This window comes from Lupinus angustifolius, unplaced genomic scaffold, assembly GCF_001865875.1.
Source record: "Lupinus angustifolius cultivar Tanjil unplaced genomic scaffold, LupAngTanjil_v1.0 Scaffold_164_6, whole genome shotgun sequence".
In the NCBI taxonomy this organism is placed as follows: Eukaryota; Viridiplantae; Streptophyta; class Magnoliopsida; order Fabales; family Fabaceae; genus Lupinus; species Lupinus angustifolius.
Genome location: NW_017726231.1, coordinates 276,848 through 291,871, shown reverse-complemented (window position 1 = coordinate 291,871; position 15,024 = coordinate 276,848). Strand labels below are relative to the sequence as shown.

Here is a 15,024-nt window from a genome sequence, read left to right as displayed (position 1 = left end):
CTGCTCTTGTTCATTTTACTAAGTTCAAGATTCAAAGTTGAAACTTTAATTTCAAGAGTGATACATTTTTGACATGAAGATGATGATGGTTTGTTTCTAAAAGTATCTAATCAGATTTTTGTTTTAGAAAAATTTTAGTAAGTTTGACATATTCATCATGCAAGTCATTGAAAGCAGTTTGTAATTCAGAAGAATATAGTTGAGTGTCATTTACTTCTTCATCATCAGAATGATGAAATGCCATTAAAGAGAGATGTGCTTGTTCCTCATTTTCAGGTTCAGAGGCGGAACTAATGTCATGGGCTTCCCAAGCAATGTAGGCTCTTCGTCCATTCTTTGTTTCATTCTTCCCTTTGAAATAATTCTTCTTTAGATTAGGACAATTCATCTTCATGTGACCAGCTTTGCCACATTGAAAGCATGTGAAATTTTGGTTGGAAGTGGAGGCGTCATTGTTCTTGGTGAATTTCCTTATTTGTCCAATTCTACCACCTTTGTTCCTCTTGAGGAATTTGCTAAATTTCTTCACAAGGAGACTCATGTCTTCCATCTCTTCCTTACAGATTCATCTTGTGATGACTCGAATTTGTCCACTCTAGCCTTGAGAGAGATATTCTTCTTTTTCTTTTCATGTTCTTCATGTTGGACAAGTTGGCTGAGTTCTAGTTCATGTTCCTGCAATTTTCCAAACATCGCAGCCAAAGACAATTTTGATAAACTTTTCTTTTCAAAAATGGTCGTTACCTTAGGTTGCCATGTTCTGGTGAGGGATCTTAGAACTTTCAAGTTCAAGTCACTGTTTGATAGGACCTTACCAAGAGCCAGAAGGTGATTTTTGAGATGAGTAAATCTCTTTTGAAGATCCAGAATCTTCTCTCCTGGTTTCATACGAACATTTCTTATTCTAAGGTAAGAGTGTTCAGTCTAGATCTCTTTACCTCATTTGTTCCTTCATGTGTAGTCTATAGAGTATCCCACATTTCTTTCGCAGATTTATAGTTTGATACTCTAAAGAACTCATCAATACCAAGTGTTGAAGTGAGGATGTTCTTTGCCTTGAGAACATATTGCACCTTCTTCTTATCTTCATCATTCCATAAAGATTTGGGTTTTACTTCCCTTACACTGTTCACAACAGTGAAGGGTTCATATGGCCCTTCTTCAATCACGTTCCATATATCCAAGTCTTGAGATTCTATGAAGATTCTCATTCTGATTTTACAGAAACCATAACACTCTCCAACAAAGCTTGGAAAGAGGTTGATGTTGGAACCTTCTCCTAGGAATGATCTTGAGGCCATCTTTGATATAGAATCAAGTTTGAGAATATCTTACTCAAAAATAGCTCTGGTGCCAATTGTAAGACTGAGATTGCAACTAAGAGGGGGAGGGGGGTGAATTAGTTGACTTAAAATAATGACCACTTTTTCTGCAAAATTGAGAGTTAAAGTGCAACGGAAAATATATGCAGAAAATTAATAAGTAAAATCAAAGAGATAAGGGAGAAGAGAGTGCACAAGTATTTTTATACTGGTTCACCTTCTTGTCCATCAAAGGCTACATCTAGTACTCTTGCAATACAAGAGATTTTTCCACTAAAGATTATGAGTTGCAATTACAATATCTCACCCCGAGATTTCTGTCGAGATTTCTATGTACCTTACACACTCCTTAATTCTTATTCACTTTTGGAAAAAACCTTTCCAAGTGATTCTAATCCCCTTTCTTATCACACCCCGTGAAAGAAAGTATTCTGCAATAATAATGAAGAATGTACAACAATGGCAGAATTGTCTTTTACAAGTATGAAAGTGATGTAACTTGCAATCCAAACAACTCTTTAGTATACTTAGTTATAATGCTCTTTATAAGTTTGTAAACTTGAAACACTTTCACTTTCAGCAACTTCAGAAAAATCAACTTTGAAAGTTTAAGAACTTGTTGCAAAAAGTGCAGAAAATAATTTCAGAATATGTGTAAGAGCTTTTGAAATTTGTATGAGAGTTGTGTATATGTTGTATGTTGTGATTGTGAGTTTCAATGCCTTTATATAAGCTTTCCAATCAGCCAAAATGTCTCTTTGAAAGGGTAGGAATTGATTGGAATGAAAACATGTCTTTTGGATTGAAACTCATTCACTTTGAATATGAAAATTTGATGCAACAGCTCTCAGTAATCGATTACATCATTGATTAATCGATTACTCAAGTGTTCTGTCCACTAATCATTTATTTTCGAATTAGAGTAATCGATTACAGGAAGTTGAGTAATTGGTTACTCAACTTTAATAAAACTAGTCATTTGTTACTCAAATACAGTAATGGATTACTCTGATCAGTTTTAAGTTGGATAACTCTTTTCTCACACTTGTAACCTGTTACTTAGATGAAGTAACATGGTACACACTATTTTTGAAAATTGTTTTTAAGTATTTTAAAGTGTTTAAATTTTTATAAAAATATTTTGAGCATTACTACTATTGTATAATTCAGAGTATAGGATAGAAGTACCTATTTAGACTTAGACCAGAAGTCTTGAATATCTTGAAGCTTGAATCTTCATTGTCTTTATAAGTATTCTTCCTTTTCTTCTTTTTGGTGATGTTGGTCTCTTCATCAAAACCGTGCCAAGGTCAGGAGCAAGATCTTCTTCACACAAGTCCCATACATTATTACGCTCAAACTAGTTTAGCTCTTCTTGCTTAGCTATACCCCAGTGCACATCCTTAATGGCTTCATCGATGGTTTTAGGCTCGATTTGAGATACAAAAGCAACAAAGTTACAAAACTTTCGTAAAGAGCTACGGGTTACCACCCCCGTAGTTATATCACCTATCACTTTGTCGAGTGGATGATCGTTCTTGGTCTTCCACGCGATTGGCAGGTCCTGATGCTCATCTTGGACAATTTGCTTTGCTTCTTCTTCTTTGTCTTGGTTCATATCCTTAGAGTATGCTTCTTCTAAAGTACTTGATAAAATACCTTTCTCTTCTCTTTTGGAGAAGATTTGTCGAAGTGGACATGCACAGACTCTTCTACTTGCATTCAATATTTATTAAAGACTCGATAAACTTTATTATGCAATGAATACCCTAAAAATATACCCTCATCAGCTTTTGAATCAAATTTACCTAAAGCTCTCTTTCCATTATTTAATATAAAACATTTACAACCAAAAGCATGAAAATGAGCAATATTAGGTTTTCGACCTTTTAAAAGTTCATAAGGTGTTTTTGAAAAATTAGGCCTTAAGAGTATACGGTTAATCACATAGCAAGCTGCATGCACTGCATCAGCCCAAAAATATTTAGGAACCTTGCTTTCGTTTAGCATGGTTCTAGCAAGCTCCTCTAAGACTCGATTCTTCCTCTCAACAACTCCATTTTTTTGAGTGGTACGAGGGGCTAAAATTTGATGCATAATACCATATTTATCAAATAGATGGTTTTCAAATTCGCTACCATGATCAGATCGAATATATACTATCTTATGGTTAAACTGATTTTGGATTTGTTTGGCAAGGTTTTTGAAAGACTTGAAAGAATCGCTCTTGGACGATAGAAATAATGTTCATGTAAATCTAGAGAAATCATCAACTATCACTAAAGCATAAAAGCTACCACCAAAACTCATAACATGTGATGGTCCAAACAAGTCCATTTGGAGAAGCTCCAAAGGTCTTGTTGTGGATATCACATTCGTTTTACTCAAAGAGTTTTTAACTTGTTCACATCTTTGACAAGTGTCACAAGTTTCCTGAGTTTTAAAATCAAGTTTTGGTAGCCCATCAACCAAATTATTTTTAGACAATTTATCTAGATGCTTTACATGAATATGAGAGACGCGCCTTTGCCAAAGCCATATGACATCCTCTTTAGATATAAAACATTTTGAAAATAGAGTAGTGACATCCTCCAGATTAACCATATAGATATTATTTATACGATATCCGACAAACTTAACTTTATTAGATATATTGTCACGAATTATACAACACTCAGAATCAAAAGATACATGGTTACCTTTATCACATAGTTGGTTGATACTCAAGAGATTATGTTCCAAGCCTTCAACATATAACACATTTTCGATCACTGCCTTATTTGAGTTACCAATCGTTTCGGTGCCAAGTATTTTTCGTTTTTTGTTGTCTCCATATGTGACAAACCTTTTTTTCTTGCAAGGATAGATCTAAGAATTTTGATCTATCACCCGTCATATGTCCTGAGAATCCACTATCAAGATACCAATGTTGTCCATGTGCTTGTAGACATACATGCAAAACATAGATCACTTGCCTTTTTCAGGTACCCAAGTTATGTTGGGTCCTTTTCTGTTAGTAACTAGGGAGTTATCTCTCTTTTTCATCCAAACATACATGCCACTAGGTATACCATATTTTCTAATATAACAAGAGTAGGAAGTGTGGCTATGAGTGCCACAATAACAGCATGTAGGAACCTTTTTATTAAAATATTTCTTATTAGGCTGATTAGTAGGTCTCCTATATGGTCTTCCCTACGCGTAGGGGGAATATATCCTAGCCCGGTATGGTCACCAACATTTTTGGCCTGGCTAAGCATAGTGTCTAACATGTTTTGACTCTTTGTGAGTTTTGTGAATTTTTCATTCAGTCTCAAATTTTTTTTTTCAAAGTCTCGCAAGAATCACAGACAGTTGATTGACATAAATTGTCATTAGAGCAATTGCATGCATTACAATAATATATTAGATCTAATGTTTCATTTTCTAATTTTAGTTCATCTAATTCTTTTTGTAATGAAACTATTTTTTGTTCATTTACAAGGATTACTCTTTTTCTATAAGAACTAATCCTAGCTAATTTATTTAACTCATCATGCAATTTGACATAAGCATTATATAAATCCTCATAAGGAGGTGAATCATCAGATGAAGTAGATGAGGTCTTAGAATATACCTCACTATTTACCTCTTTCAAATTTAAGCAACAAGCATCATCTGTTCTGGTCATTAAGCATAGTTTGGTTGTCTCCTCTTCATCTGAGGTGTTAGATGTCGTGTCCTCCTCTGGTACGTCCCATACTATATAGGCCTTCTTTGACTTGAAGTCCTGAAGAGTGCTCTTATTTGAATCAACCTTCTTTAGGTAAGTAGGACATTAAAACCTCATATGTCATGGCTTACCATACTCGTGGCAGGTGAAGCGCTCTTTACTCTTGCCTTTTCTGGTTGACTCACGCGCATCTTTCTTTTGGAAACATTTGATGCCTCATTTCTTTAGGAATTTCCCGAATTTGCGTACGATAAGGCTCAAAGTTTCATCATCCATGTCTGAATCAGATTCATCTTCTTCTCTCTCTTCTGTAGATTGAGACGTTGTTGCCTTGAGAGATATACTTTTATTTTTATGATCTGGTTCTTCGTGCATAGTCAAACGTCCAAGCTCCATTTCGTGCTCTACAATTTATCTAAAGCAACTAAATGGTTAACTATATGAGTGAATCGTTTTTGCATGTCACCGATAGACTCACTCGATAACATACGAAACAACTCATATTCATGTGTCAGGGCATTCAGTGTTAATCCACATCAATGATGGATCATATCAATAATCTGAATATGATATTTGCTCAACTTAAATTGACAAACTTCAAAGTAGTGGGAAATGAACGTATAGAGCTTCAACTTCAGAGTTTATTAAATTATTATGATCAACTCGCCATCAACATTACAAACAATAATGTTTTTCACTATCTATCTTTTGATGATGTTGTCGAAGCTATTCTTGAAGAAGAATCCAGACAAAAGAAACAAAGAAGATTGATTAGGAGGTTCAAAGCAAGTAGAGGATTTGACAATGGTGAGAGGAAGACCAATGGAACGTGACTCTAATGGGAGTCACAATCATGCTAGATCAAAATCTAAAAAAAAAAAATGAAGAATCTCAAATGCTACAATTGTGGTTTGAGATGGCACTTGAGGAAATATTATTGGCACAACAAGAAGTGTACCAGAAAGAATCCTGAAATAACAACTTCTCAAGGTTGGGTTGCAAGTACTTCAAATGATGGAGAAATCCTATATAGTGAAGTAGCAATTAGTCGTAAAGGATGAAACAAGCTCACCGACGTTCGAATTATGGATGCAAGGGCAACATGAAACATGATGTTAGGTATCAGTGACAGAATACACCTAGAAGGAGGAAGGGTTGAATAGGTGTCTCGGTTCCCACTTACCGCTATTTTCAGCAAAGCCATATTATGGAAAATTACCCAGTTAATTGATTAAAGCTATGACTTAATCGATTTGCTGAATGACTCAATTACACAGTAAATTACAGATTATAAAGAAATGATATAGCATATATATTTGAACGCAAATGATCTTTATTTGGAAGTAATACTATATTCAAAATATCAGCTATAATAGGCAATTAAAAGCTACTAAAAACAGTAAAGAGATAAAGGAAAGAAACAGCATGCAACAAGGTTTTTATACTGGTTCGTTTTGCAGTTCACTGCAAAACTACATCTAGTCATCCCCTCTGATATGGGAGATTTTCTTCACTAAAATTGAAACCAATGTGTCGTACATACACACTTCCAATTACAAGATCTTGAATGCTACCTTATTGAGTTCCCAGAACCTCTACCTTGGTTTGACCTTACCCAATCGCATAGGAAAACCTTTCCTATGATCCAACCCCAGCCATGAGTATTCTCTAAACTCAAGACCTCCAAGTCTTGGTGAAGACTCCCAAGTTTCCTTGGTGGTAAGACACCAAGAGACGACTTTCCTTGTTACACAAACAACACAAAAAATAGAGTAATGTGAAGCACTGAAATAGCTTAAATATTACAATAAAGAACAAGCTATAAACCCTATACAAATCTCACAATTATCAAGAATATGTATAAGATCAGAATCATGAAGAACATGTAATTTCTACCCTTAAAAAATCTCTAAAAAGTAATGAAAGAATCATGCAAGAAAAAGATAGAATGATGAACAAATTTTATCACATGCAATGGATGACATGTTAATCCCTAAGCATGATACTATCTCACTCTAATCTTACATACAATTCTCTCTCCCTATATGACATACATTGAACACGAAAATATGCAACTTAGCAATTCTAAACTGAATGAATGAATGATCTAATTCGTATATGAAATTTTGTTGAAAATACAGTTTATATAGAAAAGTTGTTAAATGCCCAATTAATCGATTAACGAGCTTTTTGAGAATAACGGAAATCCGTTTTTCAGTTATCTGTTGAAACTGTTAAAATTGTTTTCTCGTTAATCGATTAAAGCCTTACTTAATCAATTAACTGGCATATTTTCAATTAAGATATTAAATGGTAAATTACCTATATGTTATGTTTATCAACTATACATCTTTTGTCATTATGTTATGCCTAAAATGCACAAATAACATGTATGATTAATGCATGAACATATAATAATCTAGATGGCATGTCTCATGCAAATTATATAATAGTTTTTAGAACTTGTGAAATTTGCATCTAAGTTTACCTAACCTAGACTCAAAAACTAAAACACATATCTAAGACTCTAGTCTAGACATGAAGCTCTTGAATCTTTGGCATGTCGATTTGTTGAGTTATCTTTATGCTTTCACTAATTACTTTATCTTCATCAAAACATAGGCAAGCTAAGTGATATCTTGACACTTTCATATTATTCACATGAAAAAAACTTTATAATTATTACATATTTATCATCACATGTATGTTATTATTTGGCCAAATTGTGTCTTCCTTTGGGCCGAACACAATTCGCATAAATAATCTCATATTCATCTGTGTAATTTCAATTAATTTCCACAATAGAGGTTAATTTTGCAACATTTTGTATTAATTAATTCAAAAAAATTACCAGAAAAAAGAAAAAACACAATATGTGCCAATTACAAAAAATTAATAATCTTGGAATTAAAACCTTCATATTTAATATCTTTTATGATTACCAAATCTAATTCCACAATTTTCTTCCATATAATTCCAAATCAAAACAATGCAAGCTATTTAAAGACACAGTGCAAAGAAAGCATTTGGATGAAAACACTTGCACATATGCAATAGCAATATAAGTCACTAAAAGTATGTACACTTTGATTATCATAGAACAAAATATGATAATTTCACCACACCAAAAAAAAATGTGCTGCATAAGAATAGTGCCTAATATAATTGCACAAATCAAAATTGCATATACATATATGCAACAATCAATAAAAGTAATACACAAGGAATTGAAAGTGAGTTCAATTCATATTTTTCATAAAGCTACTAAATCTTGCGTATTTAATTCCATATGAGTCTAACAATAAATGATCATAACTATCATTACCCCAAACTAGTGCACATATAAACCCCCACAACAACAACATAGCTTCTAAATAAAAATTGAGAGAAGCCCAATCGTTGTATGTAACCACAGTCCTAAATCCAGAGAAGAAAGAACCAAAGTTGCAAGCAAGAATCATTCAGAAGTCGCATCACAAAAAAACTTCAAATCCATCATGTATATATAACAATGAAACTAAATATACTTGCCTATATTTTATATAAATAACCATAAATGAAAGCCATCAAACACATCGCTGGCAAATCTGTCATTCGTAAGGTAGCTAGTGAAGTCTGAATTCCACCAAAATATCACTCGCTCATATAAATTGTACATAACAGTAGTTGTAGTGGAAAAAATGCAATTCAATGTTCCCAATATTTATAACATAACAGCGGAAGCATAATTCAATAATCCTCAAATTAAAATTAAGGATCATATAAGATTTGGGAAAACATCCTTAATGGAGAATTATAAATACTCAGAACTTATGCTCTGATACCACTTGTTGGGAATTCCTTATGATTGGTTAAATACTAATCTTAGGATCTAGGATCTTGAATCTCATGATTCTCACAATAATATATGAAGCAAATGGTGCAGTGTCATACCTGAATCCATGTTTCTGGATGTACTCCTATGATCTACATTTTTTGAGATGAGTTTTGGTATGATGGTCTTCCTCAACAAAATCTTTGATTCCTCTTAGGACTTGCGTTTTCACTGTGATGGGGAGAGGAGAAAACTGAATTTTATTTGTTGTATTGAGACCATAACCTTCCTTATGTGTTAACTTATAGGGTTCTCATTAACCCCTATAGGTTAACCTGATGGGTATTCACCCATTAAAATCATATTTGTTATCACCTTTTAGAAATCTATGGAGTGTCAGTAATTAGATCACTTATAATATAACCTCCGAAATAAATAGTCGATATCATTGTATCAAATTATAAATTTCTAACAGAGTAGTCTAAGAAAGAAGTATGAGAGAAATCCAAATGCTTAATTTTGTCATTTTACTTTTCTTTCCATCAAGAAAATGTGTCTTTTGTGAGGACTTATATTTGTAAATACATAATATATTATAATAATGATAATAACCAAGCTTTATTGTCACTATTTGGATCGGCAACATAGATGAAATGAAATGACAATATAATGATTTGTTATAAATCATGTTAAGTAACAAAATATTATATCTAAATATTACATGATTATTTTGGATAGTTTTTTTTTTCAATTTCCGGATGTAGTACATGCAAAACTTTAGTGTAGATAATTTTGATATCCAAATAGCCTGTCGTATTAGTAATGAAGTCCTTATTCTCTCGTAGTTAGAATTCAATTCAATGCCTAAACTTTGCACTCTTTCATTTGCTTGATGTGTGTTTAATTGCTTTTGTCCTTTTGATTATAATAACAGATACTACTTCATGAAAAGGATCCACAAAATTCAAAAGATGTAGATGGGTTTAATTTGCCAACTCTGGTGTATTTGGCTCGTGAGAAGAGACCACAACATCACCACAATTTCAAAGCTGGAGCTATGAATGCATTGGTATTGTATATAAAAACCTCCTTTCTTAGATATGTAACGTAAATTCAGTAGCTTACTCATACTCAAAATAATTAACCAATAAGGTGTTGGTCTAGTAGTATAATGTTTTGCTACATTCTAAAATGACCAAAATATAAAGGGTTCGATCCTGAGAGCGACCCTTGTTGGGAGGGGCAATCATGCACCTCAAAAGGAATTAGTTTCTTACTCCAAAGTGTTAGAAGATTTCCTTGGTAGTACAAAAAAACTCTAAATAATTAAATGGATCAGGTTCTAATTTAAATCATTGAAGTATTTGATCAAGCACATTTTCTTGAACATAAATGCAGATAAGAGTGTCTTCAAAGATTAGCAACGCAAAAGTTATTCTAAATGTAGATTGTGACATGTACTCAAACAGTTCACAATCAGTGAAAGATGCTCTTTGTTTTTTCATGGATGAAGAGAAAGGCCAAGAAATTGCATTTGTGCAGTTTCCACAGAGTTTTGAAAATGTCACCAAGAATGATTTATATGGAAGTTCTCTAATACCAGTTACTGAGGTGAGTTAATATTGGAATTTGATTGTGAAATGAAAGAAAACATCTTGAATTGTATTATTGAATTAAACCATAAGAGTACAAAAAGGTAGCTTGCAAAACAAGTAATTAGAATAACTAACTTCTATTAATAACAACTACCTTTTATTAATAACAACTAACTTTTCAATTAAAAACACATGTTTAAAAGAGTTTTATGTTAGATATTTAAATTTCTAACATTTTACCCTGCTACAATTTCATCCTTTTAGAAATTCATAGGAAATGGCCTTGTCTAATCCTGATGTGGCACGATCATGACTTGATCCTAACAAGATCATGCCTACTCCTAATATGGTCATGACTTGATCCTAACACGATCATGGCCTACTCCTAACATGGTCATGACTTGATCCTAGCTTGATCTTGGCACAATCCTGTCACGGTCATGCCCTACTTTTGCACAAGGTCGTGGCTTGATTCCTTCAATTAGTCAATAGATGAAATCAAAAGCTTTACAAAGATTAAATTCTTTCCCTACAAACTGTTGTTGTATTATTTGATTTGGGTAGCTAACTCTTTTTTTTTACAGTAGTAGAAGTATAATTCAAGTATAGTATATTTTCTTCGAATGTGTATATGTTAATCAGTGAAAAGATTTCACATGTTATTTCTTTACTATACAGAAATAGCATTATGCTATTATTGTAGACCACCCCAATAATTCAAGTTTACAATTTTACTTGTATATGTAGGTGGAGCTCCATGGTGCGGACGGTTATGGTGGCCCTTTGTATATTGGAACTTGCTGCTTTCATAGGAGAGATGCTCTATGTGGGAAGAAGTACAATGGTAGATCCACGAATGATTGGATGAGTGAGAATAGCCATGTCATAGAAACAAACTTGCAGGAACTAGAAGAACAATCAAAGGCTCTAGCATGCTCCACTTATGAAGAAAACACTCTATGGGGGAAAGAGGTGGATAATCTCTTCTCAATGTTTTTAGAGTAAATACTCATTTTAGTCCTTTCATATTTTTCGGTCTTACTAGTTTGGTCCTTTAATAAATGAAAAACTCAAAAAATGACCCCAAAATTTTTTTAATCTGGGTCAAATTAGTTTTTTATAATATCTAATTTGTAAAATATGCTAAGAAAAAGACTAATTTAACCCATATTTAAAATTTTTGAGACTATTTAGGTATTTAATTTTTTTAGAGACCAAACTGATAAGGTAGAAGAACATAAGGGCTGAAATGAGTATTTATTCTACTTTTTAATACTTGTTATTTCTCAAGCACAACCCCTTAAGCTAGTATTAAACCATTAAGGATATGTTTGGCATGAAAATATTGAACTTGTGACTAATTTTAGGTGTGTAATTTTGATGTTAGATGGGTTTAAGATATGGATGTCTGGTAGAGGATGTGATAACAGGTTTGTCAATACAATCACAAGGATGGAAGTCAGTGTATTACAACCCAACAAGGAAGGCTTTTCTTGGTCTTGCACCAACCACCTTGCTTCAAACACTTGTTCAGCATAAAAGATGGGCTGAAGGCGAGCTTCAGATTTTGTTTTCAAATTATAGTCCAGCTTGGTGTTCTCTTAGAAGCATCAGTCTAGGCCTTAGAATGGGATATTTGCACTATAACTTATGGGCAACTACATGTTTTCCAACACTATGTTACTCCATTATCCCTTCACTCTGTCTCCTTGTTGGCATTCCATTGTTCCCAAAGGTAATGACTCATTTTCCATTATCATGAGAGATTTAGAACTGCTTTCAATTTTTTTATCCAGTCCCAAAAATTGAAAAACTCAAAATGATCCTCAAATATTTTAAATATAAGTCAATTTAAATATTTTTAACATATTTTAGAACATTTAATAGAAACTAATTTGACTATAAAAAAGACTAATTTAACTTACATTTGAAATTTTTTGGGACGAGTTTAAGTTTTTCAATATTCGATGGACCAAACTTGTAAGGTAAAAACACATGAGATATATACTCAATATATAAAATGCCATATAAATGCATCTTAGCTTATGTAGGATTGATCATGAATAATCTTATTCTTTTGTCTTGTCTTGAATTTGAGATATTTTAATATTAGAAACGATGAAAGTTAACTTGATTTAGTACCCATAAGAATTATTTTAGTTCATAGAGCCGTTAAACATTAAATGTGAGCAACTTAGTTCAAATTATAATAGCTATATAAAATAACTAAACCAATCCACTTAATGATAGGGAGTATCGTCAAGGTTAGTGGTTGAAGGAGGATATCAAAATTTTACATTTTAATGTGGTATTTTTAATATCTCACCCAGAGTAAAAAGAATAGGTAAAATAAATTTTGAAACTCTTTGAATAGAAGGAGAATTATAGAAAAAATATATTACATTCTATAGTTAAGTACATTCCTCTATCTATACACACATTCATAGTAGTATTTTCGTTTTGTATTTAAAGAAAAGTAAAAAAAAAGAAGGAGAAACACTTGAATTTGTTTGATACACATATACATGCACGTATTTTTACTTAGATAATTTTGTACTTTGTATTCAGAATGCATCTAATATATTACTTTTAATTGGTGGGTTTAACAGATATATAGCCCTTGGTTCATACCATTTGCATTTGTAATACTAGGGGAAAGTATTCACAATTTGTCAGAGTTTTTAATCTTTGGAGGCACAATCCAAGGTTGGTGGAATGATTTAAGGGTGTGGCTGTATAAAGGAACAAGCTCTTACCTATTTGCTTTCATAGACAATGTCTTAAAATTCTTTGCGCTTTCAGATTCACCCTTTATAATCACAGCTAAATTCATGGATGAAGATGTTTCACAACGTTATGAGAAAGAAGTTATGGAGTTTGGAGCCTCTTCTCCATTGTTCACTGTATTAGCAACACTTGCAGTGTTCAATTTGTTCTGTTTACTTGCCACTTTGAAGGAGTTAGTCCTTAGTGAAGGTGGTGTTAGAGCCTATGAGGAAATGTTGTTGCAGGTTTTATTGTGTGGTTTTTTGGTTTTCATCAATGTTCCTATATACCAAGGGCTTTTCTTAAGGAAGGACAAGGGCTCATTGCCAACCTCTGTTGCTATTAAATCAATAGCATTGGCTCTAAGTGCATGTGTCCTCTCCAAAATATTCATATGATGAAATCTAGTACTCTCTATCTTTGTTATACGTATTATTTTGATGTAATGTCTAACTTACACATGAAATAAGATGTACACGAAGTGTTTATTATTCCCATTATTACACTATTAATATATTATATGTTCAGTAGTATTCACAAGCGACCGAATGTTTATTCCATAAGGGCTTATTTGATTCAATCATACTGCGTAATTCTTTAAAGCAGGTTCTGAGTGAGTTATTTCATCTCTACGGTTTCTTTCCTTTGACTCAAAATTAAAAATCAACAAGCAGGGCCTTAAATTATTTTTTAATTCTTTTGTTTATTATATTCTAGACTCATTATATATATACTAATATATAAGGGCTTATTTGACTCATTACCTATATTTAATATTTCAAATATACTTATACTTAAATATATTTATACTAAGTATATTTGAGTATAAGTGATTATAGACTATCTTTATAAGAATAAGAATATAAGATTAATAAAAATATGAAATTACAAAAATAATTTCTATAACAATAAACAAAATACCAGGTACAAATATTAAATCGAGGTATGATTAATTTACCCTCCATTTTAGTGCCTTTAGTGGGCCTACTATTTCAAGCAATTGCGCTTCTTTGCTCTCATAGTAGAACATATGCTCTCATAATAGAGTAAGATATGCTAATTTCTTCCCAATTATCCATAGAGGGGGATGAGCATGGAATATACATTTGCAAATGTTTTTGGCATGCGAAACCGTCTCAGTCATAATAGTAATTAGTTAATTACTATTTTCCATATCACCCATACTCACTCCACTGTACAAATTTTCTATATTTGAGTTCTTAAACCTCTTTTCTGGTGAATAATGGTAATTACTATTTGCCACTGACTACTTTAAGCATTAAATGATGACCCAAACACATAAAATGCAATAAAACAGCATCGAAATGGAAAGTATTTGTTCGGATGTAGAAACTTTTTAAGAAAATATAATTTTCAATCTACCCACTTATTTAAATTCCACTAGCGAAAATAGGTAAATTATCATTCTAGTTCTTGATATTGCATATGTTTATTACTTTCATTTGGAGTGTAGATTCTCTGGTATTGAGATCCCTGATAGAATTAAGATATGTAACAAATTTTTTTTTTAAAAATAATGATTACGTTATTTTCTATTAATAAATAAATAAAAACTCTTTAAAAAAAATATCATTCTCACGGTTTCTGCTACTAAAGATGAGTTGAAGAACTCTGTCATCTGAAGAGTGCAAAAATAGTAACTTTACTGAAACTTATATTTTCTACAAAAATCCGATGTAGTGGTACACATCCTGCAATAACAGATGTTGTCTACACTGAAACCAAACTCTGTTTTTTTGGTGTAACCCCAAACAGATTGAACACAGCAGAGACCAGAGAGACTCACGTTAGATT

At 32.5% G+C, this 15,024-nt stretch overlaps 1 protein-coding gene across 1 annotated transcript in view; it reads left to right on the top strand.

Moving 5' to 3' along the window:
* The window catches only part of LOC109340357 (cellulose synthase-like protein E1), a 22,536-nt gene extending 8,819 nt beyond the window's left edge, over nt 1–13,717 (top strand). The window contains exons 4-8 of the mRNA XM_019578036.1: nt 9,783–9,917; nt 10,247–10,459; nt 11,191–11,415; nt 11,831–12,178; nt 13,053–13,717. Coding sequence (XP_019433581.1) covers nt 9,783–9,917; nt 10,247–10,459; nt 11,191–11,415; nt 11,831–12,178; nt 13,053–13,607 — 1,476 coding nt within the window. The 3' untranslated portion in view covers nt 13,608–13,717. The remainder of the gene's footprint in view (nt 1–9,782; nt 9,918–10,246; nt 10,460–11,190; nt 11,416–11,830; nt 12,179–13,052) is intronic.
* The last annotated feature ends 1,307 nt before the right edge of the window (nt 13,718–15,024 follow it).